The sequence below is a fragment of the Anguilla rostrata genome, chromosome 17, assembly GCF_018555375.3.
Source record: "Anguilla rostrata isolate EN2019 chromosome 17, ASM1855537v3, whole genome shotgun sequence".
Classification (NCBI taxonomy): domain Eukaryota; kingdom Metazoa; phylum Chordata; class Actinopteri; order Anguilliformes; family Anguillidae; genus Anguilla; species Anguilla rostrata.
The window spans coordinates 5,430,727-5,457,497 of record NC_057949.1 but is presented as its reverse complement, the minus strand read 5'-3'; the positions used below and the strand labels follow the sequence as shown (position 1 = coordinate 5,457,497).

At 47.8% G+C, this 26,771-nt stretch overlaps 2 protein-coding genes across 6 annotated transcripts; both read right to left on the bottom strand.

Annotated features, from left to right (window-relative positions):
• Positions 1–1,540: 1,540 nt before the first annotated feature.
• On the bottom strand, positions 1,541–10,583 carry LOC135242852 (BTB/POZ domain-containing protein KCTD5-like). The gene is made up of 6 exons (XM_064314118.1): positions 10,001–10,583; positions 8,470–8,629; positions 7,002–7,022; positions 6,727–6,830; positions 6,460–6,591; positions 1,541–4,270 (listed from the first exon to the last, which is right to left on the bottom strand). Exons 1-6 carry the CDS (start codon positions 10,214–10,216, stop codon positions 4,241–4,243), a joined length of 663 nt encoding a protein of 220 aa, XP_064170188.1. The 5' UTR covers positions 10,217–10,583; the 3' UTR covers positions 1,541–4,240.
• A 2,802-nt stretch (positions 10,584–13,385) lies between these two features.
• Positions 13,386–25,929, bottom strand: LOC135242851 (3-phosphoinositide-dependent protein kinase 1-like). 5 transcript variants are annotated; one of them, XM_064314112.1, is made up of 14 exons: positions 25,798–25,929; positions 22,116–22,248; positions 21,743–21,785; positions 20,711–20,848; positions 20,422–20,566; positions 20,103–20,200; positions 19,765–19,840; positions 19,599–19,667; positions 18,882–18,978; positions 17,936–18,109; positions 17,297–17,514; positions 16,811–16,868; positions 14,693–14,845; positions 13,386–14,142 (listed from the first exon to the last, which is right to left on the bottom strand). In XM_064314112.1, the coding sequence occupies exons 2-14, from the start codon at positions 22,215–22,217 to the stop codon at positions 14,029–14,031; spliced, it is 1,485 nt and encodes a 494-aa protein (XP_064170182.1). In that variant the 5' UTR covers positions 22,218–22,248; positions 25,798–25,929; the 3' UTR covers positions 13,386–14,028. The 5 variants fall into 5 exon arrangements, with proteins under 5 accessions (XP_064170182.1, XP_064170187.1, XP_064170184.1 ...); XM_064314117.1 differs by having other exon boundaries at positions 22,116–22,239; positions 25,794–25,925; XM_064314114.1 differs by having other exon boundaries at positions 22,116–22,245; positions 25,798–25,923.
• Positions 25,930–26,771: the final 842 nt, after the last annotated feature.

The following is a 26,771-nucleotide window of genomic DNA, read 5'->3' as shown; positions in this document are numbered from 1 at the left end:
GAGGGAGTAAATAATACGGACACCACAGAAAAAACTAAAGATAGAGCATCTTTCTGTCTGCGTCATTTATATAGTGAATGTGATTAAACACATGAAATGCTAAGCCTGATGATTGCATAGACAGCAAGCACAGTGCCTTGTTCATCAAAAGGCCAGAACTTTCCAAGCTATCAGTATGTTGTCCCCTGGATTAATTCAGTGCTTATGATCTGCATTGCCTATCCAACCACTCCTAACGTGGTTAAACAGCCGAACTTGATTAGTCAAGGCCAGACGCGGTGCACCATGAATCACAGCACCAAACTGAGAACAGGACACGGACCGGATGGAGACTCTTCACCTTCAGGGTCATTTTACACCACCCGCTCAGCCACGTCACAGAACCAGCCTACGTCACAGGTCGTGCAGAACAACGTGCTAACTGCCTGCTAATGCTAACGCCATCTCGACTCTTCATCCGAACGAATGAGTCAGTCAGAATGTTCTTGTTTGCCTTGGCAGGACTGGCTGCTCCAGATTTTCACTTGTGGCGATTAAATGGCAATCTGATTCCTCCCTCTGCTTGGTGTGTGCATCACAGATGTGGCTTCCCCTGCTAGCCACACATGGAGCGCTGTAAAGATCAAATCAAAAAAAATAATCTGGGAACGCACCCTGGGATTGGCTGCCAAAATGTACTGAATTATTAAAGGGCGCATGTATCTCAGTGAGTTTATATATGGGTCGACGGACACTCAAAACACCGAACAGAGCGCATGGACGCTAGGCTAGCGAAACCTCCAAGGAGCACAGCCTTTATTGCTATGAATGCTAGCCAGTAGACCCCATGCTGCTACCCTGTGATGTTTACATCGTTCTCGCTCTTGACCAGCCCTGCTGCTGATGACAAATGTTAGCCTGTCGGCATGGTGATGAGCTCTTTGTCAGGTCTGATCATTAGTGCTATTGCAGAAGTCCGGTTTTCCTGAGAATAAACAAAAGTCAGATTTCTGTCAGTTGAACACTGTATACCTGACAGTGTACAATGTATGTGCAATGGACAGTGAAGTGTAGTGATTTAGTTCATCCCAAACATACCACTGGTGCCCAGGGATCCCTCTCCTGATACAGATGCTCTTTTGGGTCTGTTGTTGTTTTTTCCCCTTAATTGAAACCACCTCAACACCCTAGTCGAATGTCCTACAATGTCATGGATTGATATGGTTCCTATGAAACAGTCAGTAAATATCCAAAATCATTATGAGTTATTTTTACGTGTGTGTATGTATGAATATTGGTGTTTCTATGGGCTGCTTAACATGTCAGACAAAATCAGGAAAACATTCTTCTTGGTTGGAAATACCTCATTTACAATTGTTAAGAGTTTATTGGTTAAATGAAGTCAGTGAACGAAGCATTTCTGGACCGTAACACCATTGTGTATGCGCACATGAGATGCTGTGGGTTTGTACAGAAATGCTGTGGGTTTGTGCAGAGCTGTGGGTTTGGATTTGACATGTTTGCTCTTTGTAACAATAGTGAAAGTATAGAGAAATACAAATTCTCTAAATGAAAGTATGTTTATTTGACTAAAACCAGTATCTCCATTTTATTCAGTGTACCCACTTAAAATTGTATATCTTGTACTTTACACATAAACAAATTTAAATATACAAATACAAAACATTTCAGAGGATATTAGAATCACAACAATAGCAATACACTGGTGCAGAAAATAAAATATAATAATAAAAAACAAACAAACCTCAAGTTTGTTCTTAAAAAATACATTTTGCAGATTCATAAAGGTAAAAGTCAAGTCTGGAACAACACTTAAGGAGGACAAACGCCTGTGGTGAAGGGGCAGATGTTCAATCTTTCTGCTACATCAGAGGCTGATTTTAAATAAAAGGCTAACCTCGGCTAGCGGATGTGTTCCGAAACACGGCACAGTGGAGCTCAGCGAGGCCGCGCTGTGCAGGAAGAGCGGGAGGTAGACTAGCACCGTAAACGCTGCGGTCGAAACGCCAGAGAACACCACTGCAGTGACACGAACACAGAGACCAGATCGACCAATCAGCCGCTGCCGCCGCCGCCACCCACCGCCTCTCTCTCTCTCTCTCCAGCGTATTGCTACGCGGTGGATGTGCCTTCTCCAATGTGCCCCAATGTGGTGGGTGGTCCCTTCCCGGGCACCGGCTACGGATTGGCCGGTCTTTATCACTGGCCAATGGGAGCCGAGCAGCCTTCGTCACTGGCCAATAGGAGCCGAGCAGACCGCTGCGGGACGCCGGTTCATGGGGGCGTGGGTCGCAAGCCAAGCTCCACATGGCAGCAGATAAAGCGATCGCCCCTTCGGGCGTCGTAAGAACACAAGGCTAACGGCTGAGTGAGAAGCATTTTAAACGCTCTAGAATGTGTCAGGAAGCCAAGCTAAGGAGTGGTGTGTGAGTTTACTGGAAGGCTTCAGAACTCCGAATGTAAACAATGCCTTGGTCTGGCAATTAAGCAATTTTGCTCTCCTGAAATGACTTTTTTTTTTTTTGCTCAACAATTAACAGCCCTTGTGTTTGTGTTAAGAAACTAAATCGCATGCACGTACATACCCAAATGTGTGCACCAAATACACTTTGACACCAATCATTTACATACTCATATCAAAAAGCTGTGTAGATATGTAAATAGTTTCAAAGTGTTCCAATAATCCCTGACCCTAAATAATCTTCTTCTTTTTTTTTGTCACAAGTTAGGCATTGATTTGGTCATTGGACTAAGGCAACACTATTACATGTCTTGTTTTTTTTTTTCTTCTTTTAAATAAAATATCAATAAAGCAAAACATACTGGATTCATACCGAATCGCATATATGGGTTGGCCACAGCAACGAGTCGTCTTGACGTTTATTTTTTAAAAAATGCATCGTTAAAATATCTACGCTCAGTGGTATAACAGTGTCAGGCTGTACTCTGTTCAAGGTCAACCAGTATTATCCAGAAGTCTTGCACAATGCGGTGATTTGAACTGTGTATGTAACATATACACACACACACACAAAAACACACGCATGCACACAAACCACACATACAGACACACAGACACACACACATACAGACACAAACAAAACCTCTGACTGCATGTGCAGTCTTGTAAAACAGGAAAGGATTTCACTCAACATGAAAAAAGACAGTAACACCAGTCTTCAAGTCAGTCTTTCCCAAATAAAGATCATGTCATTGCATCCTTTTCAAACGAGGTTGTCAAAATTATATCAAAGGTCAACCCCAAAGAAGTACAAGGCCTGTCGTGATTATTAAATGTCCATATATAATAACCTGTGTATAAACTAGTCACAGAACAGAAACCTGTTGAATTCAGCATGCTTTTCTGTATATGAAACCTATCGAACTATCAAACAACAGGAACTGCTTTGTTCTTTGCCATTTGTCTCTATATCATAAACACCAAGATAGAGTCAAATCCCTGTGGAGTCCAATTCCACAGACAGAAAAGAACACTACTCTTCCAAAACAGAAGGGTAACTTTAGAAAAATAGGTCAGCATTTCCTTCTGTGCTATAAGGAGAGAGATGATATTCAGACATGAAGGAAGTGTGTCATTTCTCATCTTTTATGGCAGACAATTTAACATGCAGGAACACGCCCTCCTCAGAGTCGGTAGTTTTCCACCCTCAGCTCTTACCCTGCCACCCAAACCTCAGAATCCGAGTTTCGGTCTGTTATTTACCTTCAAATACCCTCTAGTCTTACCCATTTTGACTGCTGACACCGTTTGACTATCTGAAGTCTCTGCCTGTCACAAGATAAATATGTATTTGCAAAGTTTTTCTTAAATACCTTTCAGGACTTAGAAAGGTGTGAACACACTACAAAACTCAAAGAGCAGGAGACCCTGAGTAAACTACCGGTCAGTTATGACCGAGTCTCCAGCTCTGTTCAGCGTACTTAGAAACCACGTACACCATCTCCAACCGTTGAGAAAGAAAAGAAAAGAAACTGTCGTTTTTTCCCGCACACCCACCCACACCCACATTAAAAGATTCCAGTCCAGTTTTAATTCGCAGGCATGAGAGCAGTCACCTGATTGGCTGGCTGTGTGCAGTAAGGTTAAGGTGGGGGCGGGGGGCAGGAAGTGCGGCCTCCCGGTGGTTTCCTGGGCGACGCGTTCCGCCCTCGGTGGTTCGCGGGTGACGCGGCTCGTGCCGGCCCACCCCGCACCTCGCAGGGTTTCGACGCTGGTCCTTCACATTCGAGACCCTCTTTCCTGAAGAATCTGGAAAAAAAAACGGATGCAGATTCGACCCGTTCCGTTAAACACATACAGATATCCACAGGAACCTGAAGGGACCTGCCCAATCTTGCCCCCGTAGAACTGTAGAGCGTTAATCGGGCCTCTGTTAATTAAAGCAGCTGATTAATTTGTTCTAAATTGGTTGCTGATTTGAAGTCATAGAGCTGGTCTTGAGGGTAAGCATGAACATCACTAAACAGCTTTGTGTGCCACGCAGAGGACTGCGTGAACTGGAGGACTAACGCATGCTCAGTATAACACCAGGGCTTAGGCCCGTGTGTGTTGCACCAGGGCTGTGTGTGCACCAGGGGCTTTTGTGCCCGTGGCTGTGTGTGCACCAGGGCTGTGTTGCACCAGGGGCTTTATGTGCCCCGTGCTGTGTGTGCACCAGGGGCTTTATGGCCGTGTGTGTGCACCAGGGTTTGTGCCCGTATGTGCGTGTGTGCACCAGGGCTGGTGTGACCAGGGGCTTTATGTGCCCGTGGCTGTGTGTGCACCAGGTTGTGCCCCTGCCTGTGTTGCACCAGGGCTGTGTTGCACCAGGGCTTATGTGCCCGGGGCTGGTTGCACCAGGGCTGTTTGCACAGGGCTTGTGCCACCAGGGCGTTTTGCACCAGGGCTTTGTGCACCAGGGCTGTGTGTGCACCAGGGCTGTGTTTGCACCAGGGCTGTGTGTGCACCAGGGGCTTTATGTGCCCCGTGGCTGTGTGTGCACCAGGGCTGTGTGTGCACCAGGGGCTTTATGTGCCCCGTGGCTGTGTGTGCACCAGGGCTGTGTGTGCACCAGGGCTGTGTGTGCACCAGGGCTGTGTGTGCACCAGGGCTGTGTGTGCCCGGGCTGTGTGGCACAGGGTGTGTGTGCCCCAGGGGCTTTATGTGCCGGGCTGTGTGTGCACAGGCGTGTTGCCAGGGGCTTATGTGCCCCGTGGCTGTGTGTGCACCAGGGCTGTGTGTGCACCAGGGGCTTTATGTGCCCCGTGGCTGTGTGTGCACCAGGGCTGTGTGTGCACCAGGGGCTTTATGTGCCCCGTGGCTGTGTGCACCAGGGCTGTGTGGCACAGGCTTTGTGCACCAGGGCTGTGTGTGCACAGGGCTGTGTGCATTTCACGATTCATCGCAGTGGGACCCATTCCACAGCCTGGACGAGTTGCTCAGCTGCCTGCCCGCCGTCTTTTTTAGCAAAAAGCCAGAACGAGGCTTTGGAGCAGACCACAGGTCAGCCGCAGACACGCTACACGTCCCCGTGTGACTGCCCCGTGACCGGGGCCCTCTGGCCGGCGGCCGTGCTCCGCTCTCTGAGAGCGGCGATTCATTCGGTGAGTCTGAAATGACTTCCGGGCCCGGGGGCACCGTGCTCACGTTCTCTCCTCTCCCGAGTCCCGCGTCGCTCTGGAGACGGAGAGCGTTCGTCCGGCCGTCCGCGCAGACGGCCCTTTTCCCGTGAGGGGTCGCGCGAGCTTCGCGCGCCTACGGTTAGCCTAGCGCTCGATGACTCATTCAGAAGCGAGAGTTAGTCCTCTTGCTAACACTGTGCCCCCCCAACGAGCGCCACAATCTGAATCATCTTGTAAAACATGCCTTACCTTTAAAAGCACAGCATGGACACCTATGGGTCACTGAATCGACTCAGGTTACATCAGAACAGAAGAGATGCAGCTGCAGGTGGACCAAATCTGTGCTGCACATCTCTGCAGTGCTTCTGTATGAACTCTAACAGACCGCTGTGTGAGTAACAGCTACCTGCTTCAGTATGAACTCTAACAGCCCAGCTTGTGAGTAACAGCTACCTGCTTCTGTATGAACTCTAACAGATCACTGTGTGAGTAACAGCTACCTGCTTCTATATGAACTCTAACAGACCGCTATGTGAATAACAGCTACCTGCTTCTGTATGAACTCTAACAGACCGCTATGTGAATAACAGCTACCTGCTTCTGTATGAACTCTAAGAGCCCGGCTTGTGAATAACAGCTACCTGCTTCTGTATGAACTCTAACAGACCGCTAGGTGAATAACAGCTACCTGCTTAAGAGCTACCTGCTTCAGTATTAAGTATGAACTCTAACAGACCAGCTTGTGAATAACAGCTACCTGCTTCAGTATGAACTCAAACAGACCGGCGTGTGAGTAACTGCACGTCCGGACAGACGAGTGATGACAGGGACCCTCACCTTGGCCTTCTCCGAGGGCTCGCTGCTGCTGCTGCTGCCGTATGATTGGTTGTGCAGCTCCTTGGAAACGACGCACAGAAACTCCGCCTGGTCTTCGTTCCCGTAGTTATAGGAGGACCCGATGCTGATAAGCTAGGAGGAAGAGAACAGTAAACAGAGAAGCAAACAACATTGTTCAGCTTGTGCATTTCATATCCTTTCAGCGTAAACACTCGCTGTCGGTAATTTGCAGCAAAACACACGAGGGGCTCCTGCGGCTAACGCTACCTGCTCAAATCTCCAGCCGTCGGACATGGTGGACACCATCTGCGTCAGCTCCTCTTCCTGGCACTGCAGCACTCTGTAGACGTGCTTCATCGGAACCTGGAGAGGGTGAGACAGGTACGTCGACCACAATATAATGACTGTCACACAGCAGCTCCGCCCCTGGTAACGGCGATGTGATTACCAGTGCGCCGCGGCTCCACTCCTGATGAGGGCGCTGTAATTAACAGTGCACAATAGAATCTTTTGAGGAAACGCAATGCTTTTACTCTGAATCTTTCTGCAAGCTCTGTGGATGTCTTATTTTTAAATAGCACTTTTTTCCCCAGTCATTTTCACTATGGCAATTATTTAACTTTGTATCATAGTTCATATTTTAATTTAACACTGTCATTGCTGTACGGTAAAGTCTGGAGTGAGTAACATGTACAGGAGTTCAGAGAGGAGGTGCTGGCGGGTGTGAGATCTACAGGAGTTTAGAGGGGAGGTGCTGGCAGGGAGGAGATGCACAGGAGTTTAGAAAGGAGGTGCTGGTGGGTGTGAGATCTACAGGAGTTTAGGGGGGAGGTGCTGGCAGGGTGGAGATGCACAGGACTTTAGAGGGGAGGTGCTGGCAGGGAGGAGATGCACAGGAGTTTAGGGGGGAGGTGCTGGCAGGGAGGAGATGCACAGGAGTTTAGAAAGGAGGTGCTGGCGGGTATGAGATCTACAGGACTTTAGAGGAGAGGTGCTGGCAGGGAGGAGATGCACAGGAGTTCAGAGAGGAGGTGCTGGCAGGGAGGAGATGCACAGGAGTTTAGAGGGAGGTGCTGGCAGGGAGGAGATGCACAGGAGTTTAGATGGGAGGTGTGGGGGAGATCACAGGACTTTAGAGGGGAGGTGCTGGCAGGGAGGAGATGCACAGGAGTTTAGGGGAGGTGATGGCAGGGAGGAGATGCACAGGAGTTTAGAGGGGAGGTGCTGACAGGGAGGAGATGCACAGGAGTTTAGGGGAGGTGCTGGCAGGGAGGAGATGCACAGGAGTTTAGATGGGAGGTGCTGGCAGGGAGAGATGCACAGGAGTTTAGTGGGAGGTTGCTGGCAGGGAGGAGATGCACAGGAGTTTAGAGGGAGGTGCTGGCAGGGAGAGATGCACAGGAGTTTAGGGGGAGGTGCTGACAGGGGGAGATGCACAGGAGTTTAGATGGGGAGGTGCTGGCAGGGAGGAGATGCACAGGAGTTTAGAGGGGAGGTGCTGGCAGGGAGGAGATGCACAGGAGTTTAGAGGGGAGGTGCTGGCAGGGAGGAGATGCACAGGAGTTTAGAGGGGAGGTGCTGGCAGGGAGGAGATGCACAGGAGTTTAGGGGGAGGTGCTGACAGGGAGGAGATGCACAGGAGTTTGGGAGTGCTCAGCGGGACTCGACAGGAGTTATAGGAGGCGATGTGAGATGCTGACACGAGGGAAAACAGCATTTCAGAAGGGCAGGTGCTAAACTGTCAATCACACGAAAACTCTGCTGCCAGTATCAGGACCTCACGATCATATTATGACAAGTTTACTGCAATCAGCTATTCAGCACACATTAACACAACATCCCAAAAACTGAACCAGTATGGCAGGTAACTGAACATCAATCATCACAAAACGACTGCAACAAACATCAGACAGGTAACTAAACATCAATCATGACAAAACTACTGTAACCAGTATCAGGCAAAACAACTAAACATCAATCATCACAGTACATATTAGTTTTTATCATCACAGATATCAAAAAGTATTTTAATTGGGGGAGGATTTAAACTCAGAGACTGACCTTCTTCAGTGAGGTCTTTGTTCAGGACCAGTTTACCGTGCCTCAGGTAGTTCAGCACCGGACCGAAGTAGGTGGGGTCTCTGTCTATCAAATAGGCACCCGTTTCATCCTGAGAGAGAGGCAGCGAAAAAGAGAGAGGGGGGAGAGAAAGAGAGACAGGGGCGGAAAGAGAAACAAGAGTTAAAGTTACTATGGAAAAACAGTGAGTCATGAGTGACTCACACACGCACACACGTGTGCACACACAGACACACACACCCGCACACGTACATGCCGGCACACACATACACAAACGCACCGCCCGCACACATATACACACACATGCCTGCACACACACATGAACACGGCCACACACGTACATACAAACACGCACACGCTCACCTGCACGCATACACACGCTCAAACACATGCACATATACACACCGGCACACATGCCCGCACACGCACGTACACACACACATCGGCACACACACACCTAATAAACAATCTGACCCACTTTCCTGAAATGTTAATGTCAAGCCCTGACTAAGCACATATACAGTCAGAATGACCCAACACGTGGGGTGTTCAAGTATGACAGGACTCGCATTTCTTCAGCTAATTAAAGCTGTTGAACCCCAGGAGGTAAGAGTACGGTGCAGAATGCTCAACAGCTCGGCACTGTACCGCGGAAACAAAGCTTCATGCATTCTCAGTCGCTTCTGTTATATGTTGACTGACAGATCCCGTTAGGTTCAAAGATAGCACTCATTCTTAGAAAAGTTTTTTCAGAAGTCTTCGATCTCATGTAAACGTTATTGAAAATGTAGTATTTCTATCTGGCAAGACTGGCGGAAACTCACGTCAGTGATACTAATGTTACTGCACCACTGGAAAATTCACCTGAACTGCACACTAGCACGCTAGTCGCTGCATAAGTTATCACCGCCGCCCCTTTATTTATAATGCCAACCGAGCTGGATACTCGCAGATACCCAGAAGCTGTACCGATACATACACACTGCTCGCTGACTAGAAATCAAGCGAGGGCATTTGAGAGCAGCATACACAAGGCCAACTCTGTTAGAAAGCATAACCTACGTTATTTATTCAGCTAACTTAGATACAGCTAGCGCTGCTTAGTTAAAATTACCCAACAGTCCGGCTGTTTGTGCTGAGCTTAAGGAGCGTGTCGCTTCGCCTCCTAACGGTAGACGGAGCTGCCATATGCAGCATCCGCAGTCTCACCTCATTCGGTAGCAAGCGAGCTAAAGTGGCTAGTGTTAACGCTAGCCAGCTAGCAGGCGAGCAACCACTCATTACCTTTGGCTAGCAACGCTAACGTCAGACAGTTTGCAAATTAAATAAGTCTTGGAATACAATTCAAACCCTTTGGAAGGTGCCTGCTATTTAGCAACACTGCTATTGCTGCTAGATGAATAATAAGCCTGTAGCGCTAGTCTATTATGGTAGCCTGTTAGCAAACGTTTCGCTGAGTTACCTTATCGGAGTCGAGGTCGGGGTCGGCCTGGCACAGTCGGTATAAGAAAGACTTCGGCTCGCGGCACAGTGTCTGCCGTGTGGTCAGGAAATAGGTGCCGCCGACGTTCAAGCGGACCCATTTAGATGAGCTGGCACCAGGCGCCCCCTCTCCGGGAGAATGCCCGGGACCTCTCCAACAGCCGGAGCCGCTGGAGTCGACGCTCTTCTCTGCCATTCCGTTCCGCTCTAGAAACTGAGCGCGAGGCAGGAAGTGTCCCGCGCCTCGCTCCCTCCCTCGAGCGACAGCGGTGCCACTCCCGAGCTCTAGAGCGGCAGAACAGCGCGCGCAATGTCCCCTTGGGCCGTATTCCTTCAGTGTTAAATTTAAGCCGATGCATGTCGTTCCAGTTGTTCAATAAACATCTATGGCTTCCTATTGCCACATAATTGTAGCTTGTCAGAGATACTTAGCTAGCACAAAGCCTGGTCATTTAACTGTTAGATTAAATATTTTGCCAAGTTTGATGGTAATAAAATCAAAAGTAATCTATGCAATTCCATCAGATAAAAAGTTATTTAAACTACAGTGAGCCCTAAAGTAAATAGGCTATATAATGTATCTAGGAAAGTTTCATGCTGACAATTTATTTTGGGCACCTGCAAGCCAGCTTAGATAGGCTATTGTCAATCATTCCCAACTTCCTATAAATATCTTACTTCTTTAAAAGACGATTTGGCAGGAACATACAAACCCAGATCAATACAGGTTTGACTGCATAGTTCATCATACTTATCCGTGTTCATGCACACAAATCCAGCATATTCATACACTAGGAATAAGAAACACGTCAAAATAACCATACAAGTGCAAAACAATCTGGTAAATAACAGCATTGTTTTTAGCCCCTTAGGTTTATGTTTAGAGAAAACTACTTTTCAAGGAAGAAAATTAGCATACAATTATTTATTTATCAACTGTTATGCAGGACCCATGTCTTTGTAGTGGTGTAGGTCCTTTCATCTCTAATGATTAGTGTGTTATAGACAGGAGAGGATAAATACAGACAAGAGGCAGTCAGCACAATTCAAATCTGTCCATGGATGGAAAAATAGTGTGTAGGAGTACAAGCGTAAGCTTGTATCAAAGCAAATGATATATGAAACAATACTATGCATTTTGGTTTCCATATATCAGTTAGGTTATAAAAACATATTACACAAGCTACATTTCTAATGGTTGCCTAAGCCATTATAGGCATAGCTGTATTCAAGTAGAATCCAGGTAAAGGAGGCACTTTTAATTAAGTATGTGGCACATGAAACTCACAGGGGGCATTTCTTAGGCCTTCCTTGTTGCAGTTCAGCTGAAAGGAAAACAACACCGAGGAGCATTGCAATGAGAAAGCCATTAATATGACTGAAATATTTACATATATATAGCTCAGGAGGTAAGACCGATTGTCTGGCAGTCGGAGGGTTGCCGGTTCAAACCCCGCCCTGGGCATGTCGAAGTGTCCTTGAGCAAGACACCTAACCCCTAACCTCTAACTGCTCTGGCGAATGAGAGGCATCAATTGTAAAGCGCTTTGGATAAAAGCGCTATATAAATGCAGTCCATTTACCATTTACATCTCTTCTTGAGCTACATTCTCATAGTTTGTACCTGTGTCTTTGACCAAGTGACATTAGAAACTGTCATGTAAATGGGTCCCTACTGACTGGACAATGTCTTTTCTTATATTGCCCACAAAAGCCGCCAGAGTGGAGTCAGTAAAAACATGTTTAACCAAGGACCTGGTTTCAACACACTTAAGTTGCAGTCACACCACGCCAAAATTACAGCACCTCGCATTACTGACCAGCAGAGGGCAGTGCGTGAACATTCCAATTCAAAAGTATATCTAGTAGTTGAATGCTATGTTTCATGACAGGTAGAGTCTATGCCTGGGAGCTCTGCGAAAAGCAGTAAGCACCTCTTCACACATTGGATGGAGTACAAACAGACAGGACACTCAAGGGAATTGTATGCCTAAAACCCTACATGCGTTTATTGTAGGACGACCAATCATTATACGGGACTTTCTTCCATCAACGACTATATCTAGCTCACACATGATGGTAAAGAAAATAAACAGATTCATTAAATTATGACAAATATGATTAAATCACTGACCAAATAGAAAATTTATATAATAAAGTAAGAAAAACAAAAGTTGAAAAATATTATAGTTTACAATAATTAATCACATTCAAAGGCTTTACATCTCAAAACATACACAACATGGCCCCTGAACATGACTTCAAACCAAACATGATTCATATATTAAAATTTAAATAACACAGAATGAACTAGAGGCTAAACAATAGCCAGCAAAATAACCTGAAACAAGAATAGAAATACAAAAGAAGTGTGTCCTAATATCATTGCATTACTTGCTTCAGTTTTCAGCAATATGTCGTCTGTACATCACAGTTCTGACCGGTTACAAACCAGGTAGAGTAGCCTGTTGAATACACAATGCAACCGACTGTCGCCGACCTGATTTAAAGGGGGGGGGAAAAAAAAGTCTAGCAAGAGTAAAACAAACACATCCTGCACTTGCTAAATTTGGATTGAAACGTCTTTTGTGGACACCCGAACCCGCTTTATTACATCGCTGCGTGAGGATGCTTCTAGTGTACGGAGGCACACCTGGAAACCTGGCAACCCAGCCTGAGGACCTCTTCCAAAAGCCACTGCTCTCCCCAACATACAAGATTAGTGCTTTTGACTCCCAGGCCAGATTTGATGGCGAGACCCCCTGCCAAAGTTGTAGAAACCCGCGGCAGACCGAGCGACCGCAGCCGCCGACTCATACTTCCGCCAAGTCAGTCCTGCCGTTTAACGGGGGTAACGCGCCAAACTGAAGTACCGCTGTAAACCCATGAACAGGAAAGCCAAGCCACCGCTCACAGGACCCAAAGCGGAATAAATAAAAAAACAAACCCACCGGAAATAAGTCCTTACCCGCCACCCCCCACTCCTGACCACAAGGCTGCGCACTATAGACAAGCTGGATGCGTGTGTGAGGAAATCTGCATCAGTCCCAGTGAAGCATACGTGGCTACACTGAGACAGGGATCCAGGCCCTCTGTTCGAACGAGAGCGATACGCGTGTGAATCGTCTGAATGAGGCGATCGCGGAATCGTGATAGCGTCGTCTGAATCGTCTGAATGAGAGCGCGTGAATCGTCTGAATGAGAGCGAACGCGTGTGAATCGTCTGAATGAGAGCGATACGCGTGTCGCTGAATGCGTCGTCTGAATCGAAGAGCGTACGCATCGATCGTCTGAATGCGTCTGAATCGCTGAAGAGAGCGAACGCGTCTGAATCGTCTGAATGAGAGCGACACGCGTCTGAATCGTCTGAATGAGAGCGACACGCGTCTGAATCGTCTGAATGAGAGCGACACGCGTCTGAATCGTCTGAATGAGAGCGATACGCGTCTGAATCGTCTGAATGAGAGCGATACGCGTCTGAATCGTCTGAATGAGAGCGATACGCGTCTGAATCGTCTGAATGAGAGCGACACGCGTCTGAATCGTCTGAATGAGAGTGATACCTGTCTGAATCGTCTGAATGAGAGCGACACGCGTCTGAATCGTCTGAATGAGAGCGATACGCATGTAGATGCATGTCTGAATTCTGTCCAAACGTGAGCGATATGCATCTAAATTGTCCGAACTTCAGCGATATGCATCTGAATCGTACGAACGCAAGCGACATGTGTCCGAATCGTCAGTAAAAGCACATAAAGCAGGCAAAGCAGTAGCAACCCTTCCATTACCCTTCTTTTTGCTATATTTATTATTATTTATCATTAACTGACATTCTGAAGCCAGCCTTGGTAAATAAAAAAAAAAAAAAAAAAAAAAACTAAACACAAAAGTGGTGTCAAAGTTGGTGAGGAAGGGCTGGTTTGGGGGGGGGGGGTGGCAGAGGCCCCCAGTCCTGGGGGGTCCTGTCACAGCGAGGGCGGGTAGATCTCTTAGGCGCTGGGGCTACAGCTACAGACCGGCGTTCTGGTGCTTGTGGTAAATCTTTCGCCACACTTCCTGAATCTTATCGCACCACCTGTCCGCGTTCCCGCTGGGATCCATTAGATAGTACGTCCTGTGGGGCTGTAAGGAAGAGTCAGCGTTACAGCCCCATTTCTCTGCGTAACACGCAATTTGAAACATTTAAAAAAAACCAACCTTAAAAGCCAAAAGCAAAAGTTTACTTTTTGCATTATGGTGTAAAGATCCATCACCAAGACATAGGAGGCATCCTCTGAACAAGTCTTTACCCCGAATGATTCATATCAGAAATCAAATAACCCACAGGATGCACAGCCATTTGCACAACACGCAGTCGATGGGTGTCGATTCTTGCACAATATGCACAATAAACGAAACTTTTTTCCCCTACTCGATTTGAAATTAAGTATTTGTCATTTGTAACATACATTTCATGTACTGTTTTAGTCATCAGTGGGAACTGTCTTAGAGAACTGCAGTGAATCAACTTTAGCCGACATCATAACAAGACGACTGACTCAACCAATGCAGAGTGGCGAGTAGTGTTCCCACAGAGCCCCTATCCCCCACCCCCCCAGAAGCCAGTAACAGTGTGACAGATGTGCGTGGGGGCGGGGCCTGACACCGAGGTGAGGCCACAGTCATACGTTACCGTGTGAACGAAGAAGGTCTTGAAGTTCTTGGCCTCGGGGCGGAGCTCGGGGGACCAGGGGATCTCGCCTTTCAGGACCCGGTTGACCGGGTCCACGTAGTACAGGTGCGGCCCCTCGGTGAGCAGCAGCTGCCTCCGCCGCGCGAACAGCCCCTGGAGCAGACGCGGGCACAGCCTTTAAAAAAACTAGAGCTGAATTTCACCTTAAAACAAAACTAACCTGAATTAATGAGGAGAACCGGCCTGAACAGGCCTCTAGATGAACTGAATGGCCCATGAGGAGAACAGGCCATTCAGCCCATCTAGAACTGAAGAACACAATGAGGAGAACAGGCCATTCAGCCCATCTAGAACTGAAGAACACAATGAGGAGAACAGGCCATTCAGCCCATCTAGAACTGAAGAACACAATGAGGAGAACAGGCCATTCAGCCCATCTAGAACTGAAGAACACCATGAGGAGAACAGGCCATTCAGCCCATCTAGAACTGAAGAACACAAAGAGGAGAACAGGCCATTCAGCCCATCTAGAACTGAAGAACACAAGAGAAACAGGCTTCACATAGACTGAGAACACAGAGGAACAGCATTCAGCCCATCTAGAACTGAAGAACACCAATGAGGAGAACAGGCAATTCAGCCCATCTAGAACTGAAGAACACATGAGAGTATCAGATATGTCAAGCCCATTAGTAACTTAAAAGAAAACAACAATACGGATTTCTGAATGGCTCCAAGCATCGCACCATCCAGATATCTGCAACTAACAATGAATTACACTGTTCAAATCTGCAATCATTCTCATGAACAATGAAATACTGAAATAAACGTGAAAAAAAAAAAAAAAAACAGGAATTTTTGGGGAATTACACCATGTCATTCCACTATCAATATCTGCTACTAAACATGGAATAAATATAGAATCTTACCACTGGTATAACAAGTAAAGGTGTCCCTTTCAAAATTCAGTGGTTATTTATTGTATTGAACAGCCCAATGGAAAAATAACCATGCAAATAGAAAGCGGGGTAGGCATTTACAACGGCCATTCGCAAAACCATTTTACGCTGCCGTAACTCCTTTCAGTTAATTCTGATTTGATTGATGCCACTTTAATTGTGTACAGGACACGTACACGCTCGTACAAGCACAAGCCTTCCAACGATTTATGGAATGTTTCAGTTGAATTTTATTACAAAGAGTGAGAGCTCTGCAAGGCGGCGTGAGCAGTCTCTTCAGCACAGCACTGTGCATTCAACCGTAACATTACCCAATAATATACGAGCAGTCGTGGCGGTGTAATTGTTTTTTTCTGTCGGTTACCGAAAGATTTTACTAATTTCCCCAACCGATCAGCAAGGAAAATTTAAATCCTTTGGGGAGTGGGTCAGAAAAATAGGAAGCATGAAGTCTAGCTAGGATACATACGAACATGTACTAATTACTGCTGGTAACATTTCAATAATTTACACTGTGTCATATTTTTGAAATTGCTATTCATTCACATTGGTCGTAAGCTAATAATGCTCAGCACATTTGCATTGGGGGATAATAATACCGAGACAATTGCATTTGACGACTGTGTGTGAATACTTCCTGAAACCTGTTCAGAAATGTATTTGCAGGGCTCTTATCCAAGCCTGACGGCTACGTGCTGTGCAGTGCCACGTCGGTGCTGTAAGGTGTTCAAGAAATTAAATCTAAGACAAAAGGAGGCGCTTGGCAAAGCTGTGTCAAAGACCTCCCGCGTGCTGATTGGGCGGGCAGGTCAGCCGCTGCTTGGGATTGGTCGGCCTAGTGATCACCTGATGAGCTCTCGGTCCTCACACAGTACATAAGACGGTCTATGATTGGGGTGCCAGGAGGGCCTTGGGTGCATGTGTCTATGATGCATAAAACAAGACAGCACTCTGAATAGTCAGAAATACCCCCATGTGCATTATGGTCCTGATTGTGCTTAATTTCTGTATATATGCAAAATGCAACACAAAACTGCTTACAATGACTTTAAAAACTGAAATGTATAAACGCACACAGAAGCATTCATTTTGCAAACAGCAGCGATTCAAAGCGCATCATTTTGAGTAAGTGATGGCAATTCATCGAATTTAAGCCTACCTTCCTTTTGTCCACCGGCCCCATCTTCAGTATCAAATTATTCTCTACAAATTGGTGCCTTAATAAATGAAAAGAAATGACAAAGAAATTAGGTAAAATCTGAAGTAAATTGGACAAATGTAACAATTTTACAATTTATTTTATATGTATGTGTGTGTGTGTGTGTGAGACATTCCCAGGTTTCACATGTAGACCGAGGTGTTGTTAGGGTCAAAGCTTTACGCAGGGATGAATAAACCAAGCGCACGCTTGCGTAAATAAATCAGTGGCGACAGAGCCACTCTACAGCCATAAATGGGGCCAACCAACCCTGTTAGCTGAGTTAATGTTATGGTCATTACAGAGATAATGACGACGATCAATTAAGCACGTGACGCCTGATAGGACTTCTCACACAAACATGTTTTGGCTCCCGCCTTCCTGTCCCCATGACAGTGGGATGGGGGCAGGGCTAAGGAGGGGGCTAGGCTGGGGGCGGGGCTCTACCAGGGGTTCCTGCTGGTCTGTTTCTCCAGCAGCAGTAGCTTCTCCTCGTTGGAGAACTGCAGGTCCAGCTCGAAGGCGTTGTTGTCCAGGTCGTGGACGTACTGCTCGATGTTGCTGCGGGACCTCTGCGGGGGGGCGTTGTCGGGCACGGACAGCGAGCGGGAGGAGCCGGACTGCTCCACCTGCAGGCTGCTGAACTGGCTGAGGAGGTCGTCGTACTGCGGAGGCAGGGAGAGCGACAGGCATTTCAGAGAGGACCGTCAACCCCAACTAAATATCCACTCCACCCAAATATCTGCTCCACCCAAATACCCGCTCCACCCAAATATCTGCTCCACCCAAATACCTGCTCCACGCAAATACCTGCTCCATCCAAATACCCGCTCCACCCAAATATCTGCTCCACCCAAATACCCGCTCCATCCAAATACCTGCTCCATCCAAATACCCGCTCCACCCAAATACCTGCTCCACCCAAATACCCACTCCACCCAAATATCCGCTCCATCCAAATACCTGCTCCATCCAAATACCCGCTCCACCCAAATACCTGCTCCACCCAAATACCCTCTCTGCCAAAATACCCACTCCACCCAAATATGTCACATGACCTAACGGCCGACGCCCCGCCCCGCTCACATGGCCGTAGCAGTCCTCCTCGTCCTCGGACATGGCGGGCAGGTAGGGGGTGAGGCTGGGGGGCGTCTGCAGGTGCAGGTTCTCCCACGAGATGCTCTCGAAGAAGGGGTGCCCCCTCAGGGGGTTGTACCCGCCCATCTCGTCGCAGCCAATCCGCTTCGAGGGGTTCAAAGACTGAAGGAGAGGCAAGCGAACCGTCAGAAACTCGGCTATCTCCAGCCCCACGCGAGCACAGACAACGCTGAAAAATGATCCCAGATGTTTTCACAGGGACAGTCCACAGTTCTGAGCCCAGGCGTTAGCGTGTCCAGTAAAGTTAGCGAATGTTTATGTTTATCAGCAGTCCCTGGGCCAGCCTGCACATTATACTGCACCCTTGAGCAAGGTATTTAACCGGCATTGCTTCAGTATATGTTGTTGGGAAACAGACATTTTTGTGTATTCTGCGTTTGGGAAGTTTCTGCTGGGTCCCGGGGGGGGAGGGGGGCGAGCCCCCCTGTTGTATTTCAATTTCAATGTGAATGGAACCTGTTTGAATAGATAGGCTGGGTTTGAATTTGAATGGTCCAATCGGAAGGAAGCACAGCCTCTTATCACCAATCAGAGGCAGCGCTCCAGTATAAATCCAATTACCCACCGGTACTTTTTTTAACTTTCTCGCTGAGTTGTTCCCGTAGCCGGCTTAGTAATAAATCTTCCTGTTTTTACTACGAACTTCTGATCTGCTTCTTCCTGGGATAGCGGTCATTTTACTTGTTTTCTGTAATATCTTGAATAACCAACAACGTATAAATGGATGCTATGTAGATGCTATGTAAAAAGTTGCGTAAGTCGCTCTGGATAAGAGCGTCTGCTAAATGCCTGTAATGTAATGTAACGTAATGAAAAGATAAACACACAGAGTCACAAAGATTTGTAATAATAATGAGAAACGAGGGGGACTTACTAACAGCTGCTCAACGAGATCCTTCGCTTTTGGGAAGAACTTCTCCGGAAATTCATATTCAAGCTTTATGATCTTCTGGAATATTAGGTACTCGTTTCTGGTGAGAGAGACATTTGAAAGGGATCAAAACCGAACGTCACTCGCGCATTTTCACTTGTAACGATTCAGCGTTTTCTATTGGCCCTCCCCTCAAACGGCCGTGGGGGGGCTGAGGACACGGAGGTGGTGGGCGGGCACGGCGGCGTGTCGGTCTGCCAGGGGGCTCCCTGAGGAGTGGCACCCCTGTTATTTTGCCAGGTGGTGGCCCGGTCATGTGACCAGGCTTCTGTAGTTCTCCGGGCATACTCTATACAAACACGTCACACGCGCCTCCGCTATCGTTTCCGGGTCATTTCACACAGTCCTTAAAAATAAAAAAATAAATAATAATAAGAAATTATTTTTAGGCCGTCCTTCTAGTCTTTGGTTTCACTAAACAGCGGCTGCTCTAAAGCAGGTCGTTGCGACTTTCGCTGCAGGAAATCAGCAGGGGCTGATTTCTGTCCGTTTCCGCGGTTACCCGCGCCCCAAAACCCGCAGCCTTCTGGCCCACGTCTGCAGGCTGCACAGCGCTGACATCGCGTCGCAGCTGAAACTACAATTCGACCGCGCTCACAGAGGCCGAGAGGAAATTCACACACGAGAAAAGAATTTCGCGAAAAAGCGAAGGGCACTTACCCGGCTCTGAATGGGGGGAGTCCTGCCACCAGCTGGTAGATTATACAGCCCAGAGCCCACAGGTCTGAGCTGAAGCACAAGACGACGAATTAAGAGTTATTCCGAGTTTAACTCGTAAAAAAAAAACGACGGAGAGAACGTTCTAGAAAACGGAATGCCGTCGTACCTTTTGCAGGCGGACTTCTCCGTCAGCAGCTCCGGAGAGACGTACTGCGCGGTTCCGACGAACGAGTTCGCTCGCGCTGCGGAGGGAAGAACAGCCAGAGTCAGGAAAAAAAAAAACAAAGACCTGAACTGCCAGAGACAAGATACTCCACTTGTAGAGAGAACGGGATGTCTGAGCCGTTACTGTCCAATGGGCTGCACACTGACTCCCGTACACGGGCCTAAAAACGCACCAACGCTGTGCTCCATGGAGGACTTTGGAGTAGCACACTGAAAAGTAGCGTAACACATAAAAAATGACCTCAAAATCACAAGAGCAAGAAAAAGAAAATTGCGTACCTTGCTTGCTGTCCGGACACAACTGCTTTGCGGTCCCAAAGTCCGTTATTTGAATGTGCATCTCTTCATTCAGTAAAATATTCTCTGGTTTCAGGTCCCTGAGAGGAGAAAAAAAACTCACAAGTATTAAAATGAGGAAGTACGCAAGGATTCGAAGAAACGCACCACATTAGCATTGGCCTAATTCACAAACCAATGTTTGTTGCTTTTGAGCAATATTTAATACAATTTCCAGTTAAATGAAATAAAAAGCAGAATTATGAACGGTAGCAGTATCAGACAGAGGCCACACGGCAGCCCTAACGCTCTGTGCGCTCACCTGTGTATAATCCCCTTGGCGTGCAGATATTCCAGCGCGCAGACGATCTCTGCCGAGTAGAACCTGGTGCAGGTCTCGTCAAAAGAGCCTATTTTGCGGATGTACCTGAGCAGCTCCCCGCTCTTGGCATAACTCAAGCCGAAGTCTGAGAGCACGAGGGTCAAGGAACGTTCGACGACCCGAACGCAGAATTGCGGCGAGGGTTCGCGTCCAGCCCGCCCCCCCACCCCCCCCACCCCAGCCACGCCCTTTTTTCGGCAGCCCGTCCGAAAGGAAAAGGAAAGGATACACAGCTTCTCCTCGTCGTGGAAGGTGAAGTAGAGCTTGACGAAGAAGGGGTGGTCCAGGTGCGACATGACGTCGCGCTCCCTCTTGACGTACTGGGCCTTGTTCTCCTTGATGATGTGCCGCTTCTCCAGGATTTTGACTGGAAGGAGAAAACGGCAGGATGAGAGGGCGGCCGAGCGGCGTGGCGGGCAAGGAGCTGGTCTTGTAACCTAAAGGCCGCAGGTTCGATTCCCAAGTAGGACGCTGCCGTCGTACCCTTGAGCAAGGTGCTTAACCCGAATAGAGTGTCACAGTGATGACGTCTTTTTGTAGGCCAACCTGGACGTTTCTTCCACCGTGGGTTCCCTCGTTCAGATTTCCAATGCTTTTCTCCCCATAGGGATTTCGTTTTCTGCCTAAAATAAGGTCTGTGGTGAACGTAAGCCTAAGAGGGTTTCACGTTTGTTCTATGAGATAGATTAAACCCATTAATATCTCAACCGTGAATTTCAAAGCCGTTACTTGCTTTAAAAAAGTAAGTTGCTAACGAGTTGAAGCTAACGTGAAACTATCTTAGGCTTGCGTTGACCACAGACCTTATTTTCGGCAGAAAAAGCAATCCCTCTGGGGAAAAAAAAGCATTGGGAATCTGAACGAGGGAAGCCATGGCTCAAAAATGAGAACTTACTTCCGGGTTTTAGGACTACAAACTGTAACACTCTATTGCTTCAGTTGTATAAATGGATGCGATGTAAAAGCTATGTAAAAAAAGTTGTGTAAGTCGCTCTGGATAAGAGCAGGAACTCCATCGCCGGGAGACTTCCGGAACAGCCCGTGACATTCTGCACAGAGCACGGGCTTCGAAGCAGCTGTTCCGAAGTTTAAACGTGGCGTGTCCTCACTTTCATACGTATGGTCACACTTCAGGCCAATCGTTTAACAAAACGCACGCCCACGCCATCACTCTACTGACACCAGTGTCTCGCATCACAGCATGGCGCTGGCCTCTTCGTTAGGCAGCGTCCACGCTAACGTTTAAACGCAAAGGCCTTACTTGCATACTCCTTTGATGTCGACAGTTCTCTCGCCAGAACAACCTGTGAGGGGGGGGAAAAAAAAAAACTGTCCGTTAGAAGAAAACCCAAACAAAAAAAGAACGACTCTTGCCTGTCCCACCCCAAGACTGGGAAAAACCCAGAACGATCGCACTAGCGAGCACCGCCAAGTCATTTATCAGGCGAAACAAACCAAAACCGAAGGGAGGAGCGGCGCGGTTCACCTTAACGCCGATAGAAAGGTTACCGAGGAAGCGCTAGCAATTAAAGCTACCTGGACACACGGCTGCGTTCGCAGCCTCCGGCTGAATAAACTACAGCGGCTTTGTGGCGGGGGGGAGGGGGGGGGTTGGGGAGCACAGCCCCGCTCACCGTAGAGAAGGAGCCTTCTCCGAGGATCTTGCCGAACTTGAAGTCCTCGGGCCTCTTCTTGCGGGGGGGCTGGGGGTTCGTGATTACGGGTGCCGGGTCCATTAGACACCGAGCAGGGGTCTCCCTTTTACTGCTGCGACACGAGGAAATAAAAAAAGCATCGATGCTCACGTGCAAAGCACCAACACAGCTTTCAACGCCTCCCGATCGCGTACAGCTCATCGAAAGTACACAGTACGCACTGGATAGTACACAGTGGTTTTGAGTCACACTGGTTTGCAGCTGTCACGTGGCGTGGCGTGACTGCTTCTTCTCTAAAGCATCCCACCTACAGATGACAGCTGTACACCCCTTACTGTCAAGCAGAAAAGCCCATAGACCACTATTACTTACTACTGACCCGAAACGCCCACAGCCGACACAAAGACAGCACTGCCCGAAACCAACTGGTTCTGACGCAGCGCAGACAGAAGGTGGGGGGGGGAAGGGCAGGTACTTTCCACACACCTGCTACACGTAACGCGGGTCCAACACAGATATGCTCCCGACCATGGAGCCCCATATCCCAACCCTGTTACACACGAGCACGCCCGCAGACCACGCCATGCCGGGTCTGGGTCGACCCGTTAACCAGCACCGAGCCGAGCCCCAGTGGACGAGCGAGACCTGTGCCCCCCCCACTGTAGAACGCCTCCCCCCAGCCCACAGAACGAGCCGAGCACCCCCAGAAACAAGGCCAATGCCGGCAGGAGAGCCGACTCGGCATACGGTCTGCCGGGACCCCTTATCACCAGGGAACACAGTCCCACCACGACAGGACTGCACAAGCGGGAGCAGACAGAGGGGAGCGGACAGCGAGGAGCAGACGGTGACACAGGAGACCCTGAGCACAGCCCAGAAAACAACCGCTTCCACATGCTGAAAGAGCCACTGCGCTGACTGCTCACTGCTGCTGGGTCATACTGCTCCAACGCTACTCACTGCTGCTGGGTCATACTGTTGCGCTGACAGCTCCAACTCTACTCACTGCTGCTGGGTCACACTTGCCCAATAGCTACTCACTGCTGCTGGGTCATACTGTTCCAGCTCCACTGCGCTGGCATACTGCTCACGCACTCACGCTGCTGGGTCATACTGCTCCAACACTACTCACAGCTGCTGGGTCATACTGCTCCACACGCTTCACTGCTGCTGGGTCATACTGCTCAACGCAATTCACTGCTGCTGGGTCTACTGCTCCAATGCTACTCACAGCTCTGGGTCATACTGCTCCAACCTATTCATGCCTGGGTATACTGCTCCAGCGCTACTCACTGCTGATGGGTCATACTGCTCCAATGCTACTCACTGCTGCTGGGTCATACTGCTCCAACGCTACTCACAGCTGCTGGGTCATACTGCTCCAACGCTACTCACAGCTGCTGGGTCATACTGCTCCAACGCTATTCACTGCTGCTGGGTCATACTGCTCCAACGCTATTCACTGCTTCTGGGTCATACTGCTCCAACGCTATTCACTGCTGCTGGGTCATACTGCTCCAGCGCTACTCACTGCTGCTGGGTCATACTGCTCCAATGCTATTCACTGCTGCTGGGTCATACTGCTCCAACGCTATTCACTGCTTCTGGGTCATACTGCTCCAACGCTATTCACTGCTGCTGGGTCATACTGCTCCAACGCTATTCACTGCTGCTGGGTCATACTGCTCCAGCGCAATTCGCTGCTGCTGGGTCATACTGCTCCAACACTACTCACTGCTGCTGGGTCATACTGCTCCAATGCTACTCACTGCTGCTGGGTCATACTGCTCCAACACTACTCACTGCTGCTGGGTCATACTGCTCCAGCGCTACTCACTGCTGCTGGGTCATACTGCTCCAATGCTACTCACAGCTGCTGGGTCATATTGCTCCAACGCTATTCACTGCTGCTGGGTCATACTGCTCCAACACTATTCACTGCTGCTGGGTCATACTGCTCCAGCGCTACTCACTGCTGCTGGGTCATACTGTTGCACTGACAGCTCCAATGCTACTCACTGCTGCTGGGTCATACTGTTGCGCTGACAGCTCCAACGCTACTCACTGCTGCTGGGTCATACTGTTGCGCTGACAGCTCCAACTCTACTCACTGCTGCTGGGTCACACTGTTGCACCGACAGCTCCAACGCTACTCACTGCTGCTGGGTCATACTGTTGCACTGACTGCTCCAACACTACTCACAGCTGCTGGGTCATACTGCTCCAACACTACTCACTGTTGTTGGGTCATACTGCTCCAACACGACTCACTGCTGCTGGGTCATACTGCTACATTTACTGTTCAAAGGCTACTGACTGCTGCTGGGTCATACTGTTGCACTGACTGCTCAAACGCTACTCACTGCTACTGGGTCATACTGCTCCAACTCTAGGTAAAAACAAGACAAACTCAGCCTTCTATTTTTAATGTATAAGGCTGCTTCACAAACACACCACAGGCTAATCTGACGGACAGGCAAAACACCTTAATTAGGACAATCCTGAATGTCAATCTAACTACTACTCCCTTTGGCTACAAAAGCAAAAGCTTAGCAGCATTACAGGCCAGACTTCACCAATACAAACAACTATAATGTAACTTACACAAACATAGGAGGAAGAAGCATGATAGACAAAAATGGTAATAGAGGAAGAGGAAGAGACAGAGACAGAAAGAGAAAGAAGTGTAACATTTTTGCCGTTAATAAGCCTTATTAAGGTCACTTCAGCACAACAGGGGCCCGGTATTGTTATTATTGGCCGGGTCGCTAGACAGCGTGCACACACGATCAGTACTGTGAACTAAAAGCTAACAAACAGTGTACAACCCCTGCAGTCATCGCGTGTAACTTAACATTTAGCTACAATGTTAGCTAGCCAACGGTATCACACATGTTTTCCATGACATAGTTAAAATCTCATATTGTTCCCTTTCAGTTCATCACCTAAGTTTTTCATTAGTCGGACAGCTGACGTTAGCTACAGAACTTCTTCCCTGGACTGTCCGCGGTTAGCCAGCTAATACTGTCTTGCAACCTAAAAATATATCTACTTAGCGTAGATTGCAAGCTGTTTTCTGAGTAGTGGGATTAATAGTTTTATGTAGTTACTTGCAATTCAGTGACATTACAGGAAATAACAGTTATACATCACACTGCTAGTTTGTATCCAAAAAAGATATCCCTTAAAGTTTTACCTGGATGTGTGGTCATAGGACGAGATCACAGGTCCCTCGCTACGGTTAGCCCGCTAAACTCATAAACCCATTTCCCCAACTTAGTCGGCTAGCTAATTAAGTAGCCGGCTTGCTAACACCACGCTATCGGTATTCAGTTTATCCCAAGCTGTCAGTATAGCTACACTATGCTGACTGAATGAATCATAGACTGGGACGAACACTAGATTAAGTAAACTTTTTCCCCTAGCAGGCAGCTTGTATTGTGTCGCTGCGTTAGCTTGCCAGCTAATCCGGCTACCTAGCTTTTCTTCTTCTACTTGAGTGTAGCTAGTTAGCTAAATAAACCAATGTAGCAGCTATGCAATGCTAGTCTCATACCTGAATTTAGAGCCTTTCGGACGTTTGTTCTAACAGCTGCCACAATACGTCTTTGCCTGAATAACCGCTTCGAATTACGACTGAGGCAACAATACCAATACTCACAATTTAACTAGTAGTCCTTGCCATGGAGGTTTTCCGCCAATATTTATTTGGATTTGATCATCACAGAACCGCCAGTAATGGCTGCCGCTGCACCTTCATCTTCTGGCCGTGATGTCATTCCACAACAACGTTACGCACTTCCATTGGCCTTCGCCAATCACGGCACACCCCCATTGGCCTTCTCTGCTATCAATTAAGAAGATGGTAATCCGTGGCCAGCGCGGGGTTGTGTTGTGTTGTGTTTCTCTTCAAAAAATAATGCGCACTCTTCTCTGATTGGTGCAGACTTCCATTTGACACATGCGGGCCAATTATAAACAAGGATGTGCGTTGCAAATAAAAAAAAAAGAAACAGGCCCGTGCTTCAATGGCGTCGAAATTCTGCAGTCACCTGTGTTGTCACCCTCTGTGGCTAATGTTTTGCAGTGCATATATCCCAGGCAACTGTGTTTCAGTCGCGCATGACGCTGCATATTCCCGCACAGTTCCAGCTGAGCCTACCAGCCTTTTCTAATTACATTATAAGTAATCAGTGACAATAAGCCAATGTTAAAATATGTAAAGGTAGGCAACATGCAACCTCGCAATATATCACACCGTTGCAGCATGTAACCAGGGAACTGATCAAACTTTCTGTCTCTGTTTCCGTCCAAGACAACAGAAATAAATTTTTAATTATTCTGAATGATCACACCAAAATATGATTCACATTGTATTTGCACATAATAGGCCTAATTTATTTTAAGTAATTATTAGATCACTGTTTATTATTATTATTATTATTATTATTATTATTATTATTATTATTATTATTATTATTATTCTAAACCATATCTTACTTGAGGCATGTATGTTGACTGTGGAACCCGATCTTTTTTCGCCTATCATTAGTGGTGTTTGCTTACTATGTGAGAGATTGTTTTTGAGTCACTTAGGCCGAAAGCGTCTCCCAGATGACTAAATTGTACATTTCA

Coding starts and splice junctions, on each gene's coding strand:
- LOC135242852 (XM_064314118.1), bottom strand. CDS start 10,216: ATGGCAGAGAAGAGCGTCGACTCCAGCGGCTCCGGCTGTTGGAGAGGT. Junction 8,630..10,000: donor CCGACCTCGACTCCGATAAG/GTAACTCAGCGA, acceptor CCTCTCTCTCAG/GATGAAACGGGTGCCTATTT. Junction 6,831..7,001: donor CATCCACAGAGCTTGCAGAA/AGATTCAGAGTA, acceptor ACCTGTCTCACC/CTCTCCAGGTTCCGATGAAG.
- LOC135242851 (XM_064314112.1), bottom strand. CDS start 22,217: ATGGACCCGGCACCCGTAATCACGAACCCCCAGCCCCCCCGCAAGAAG. Junction 16,869..17,296: donor CAGACCAGCAGGAACCCCTG/GTAGAGCCCCGC, acceptor TCATTTATTAAG/GCACCAATTTGTAGAGAATA. Junction 14,846..16,810: donor GGCCGGTGGACAAAAGGAAG/GTAGGCTTAAAT, acceptor CGTCTGCTCCAG/GGGCTGTTCGCGCGGCGGAG.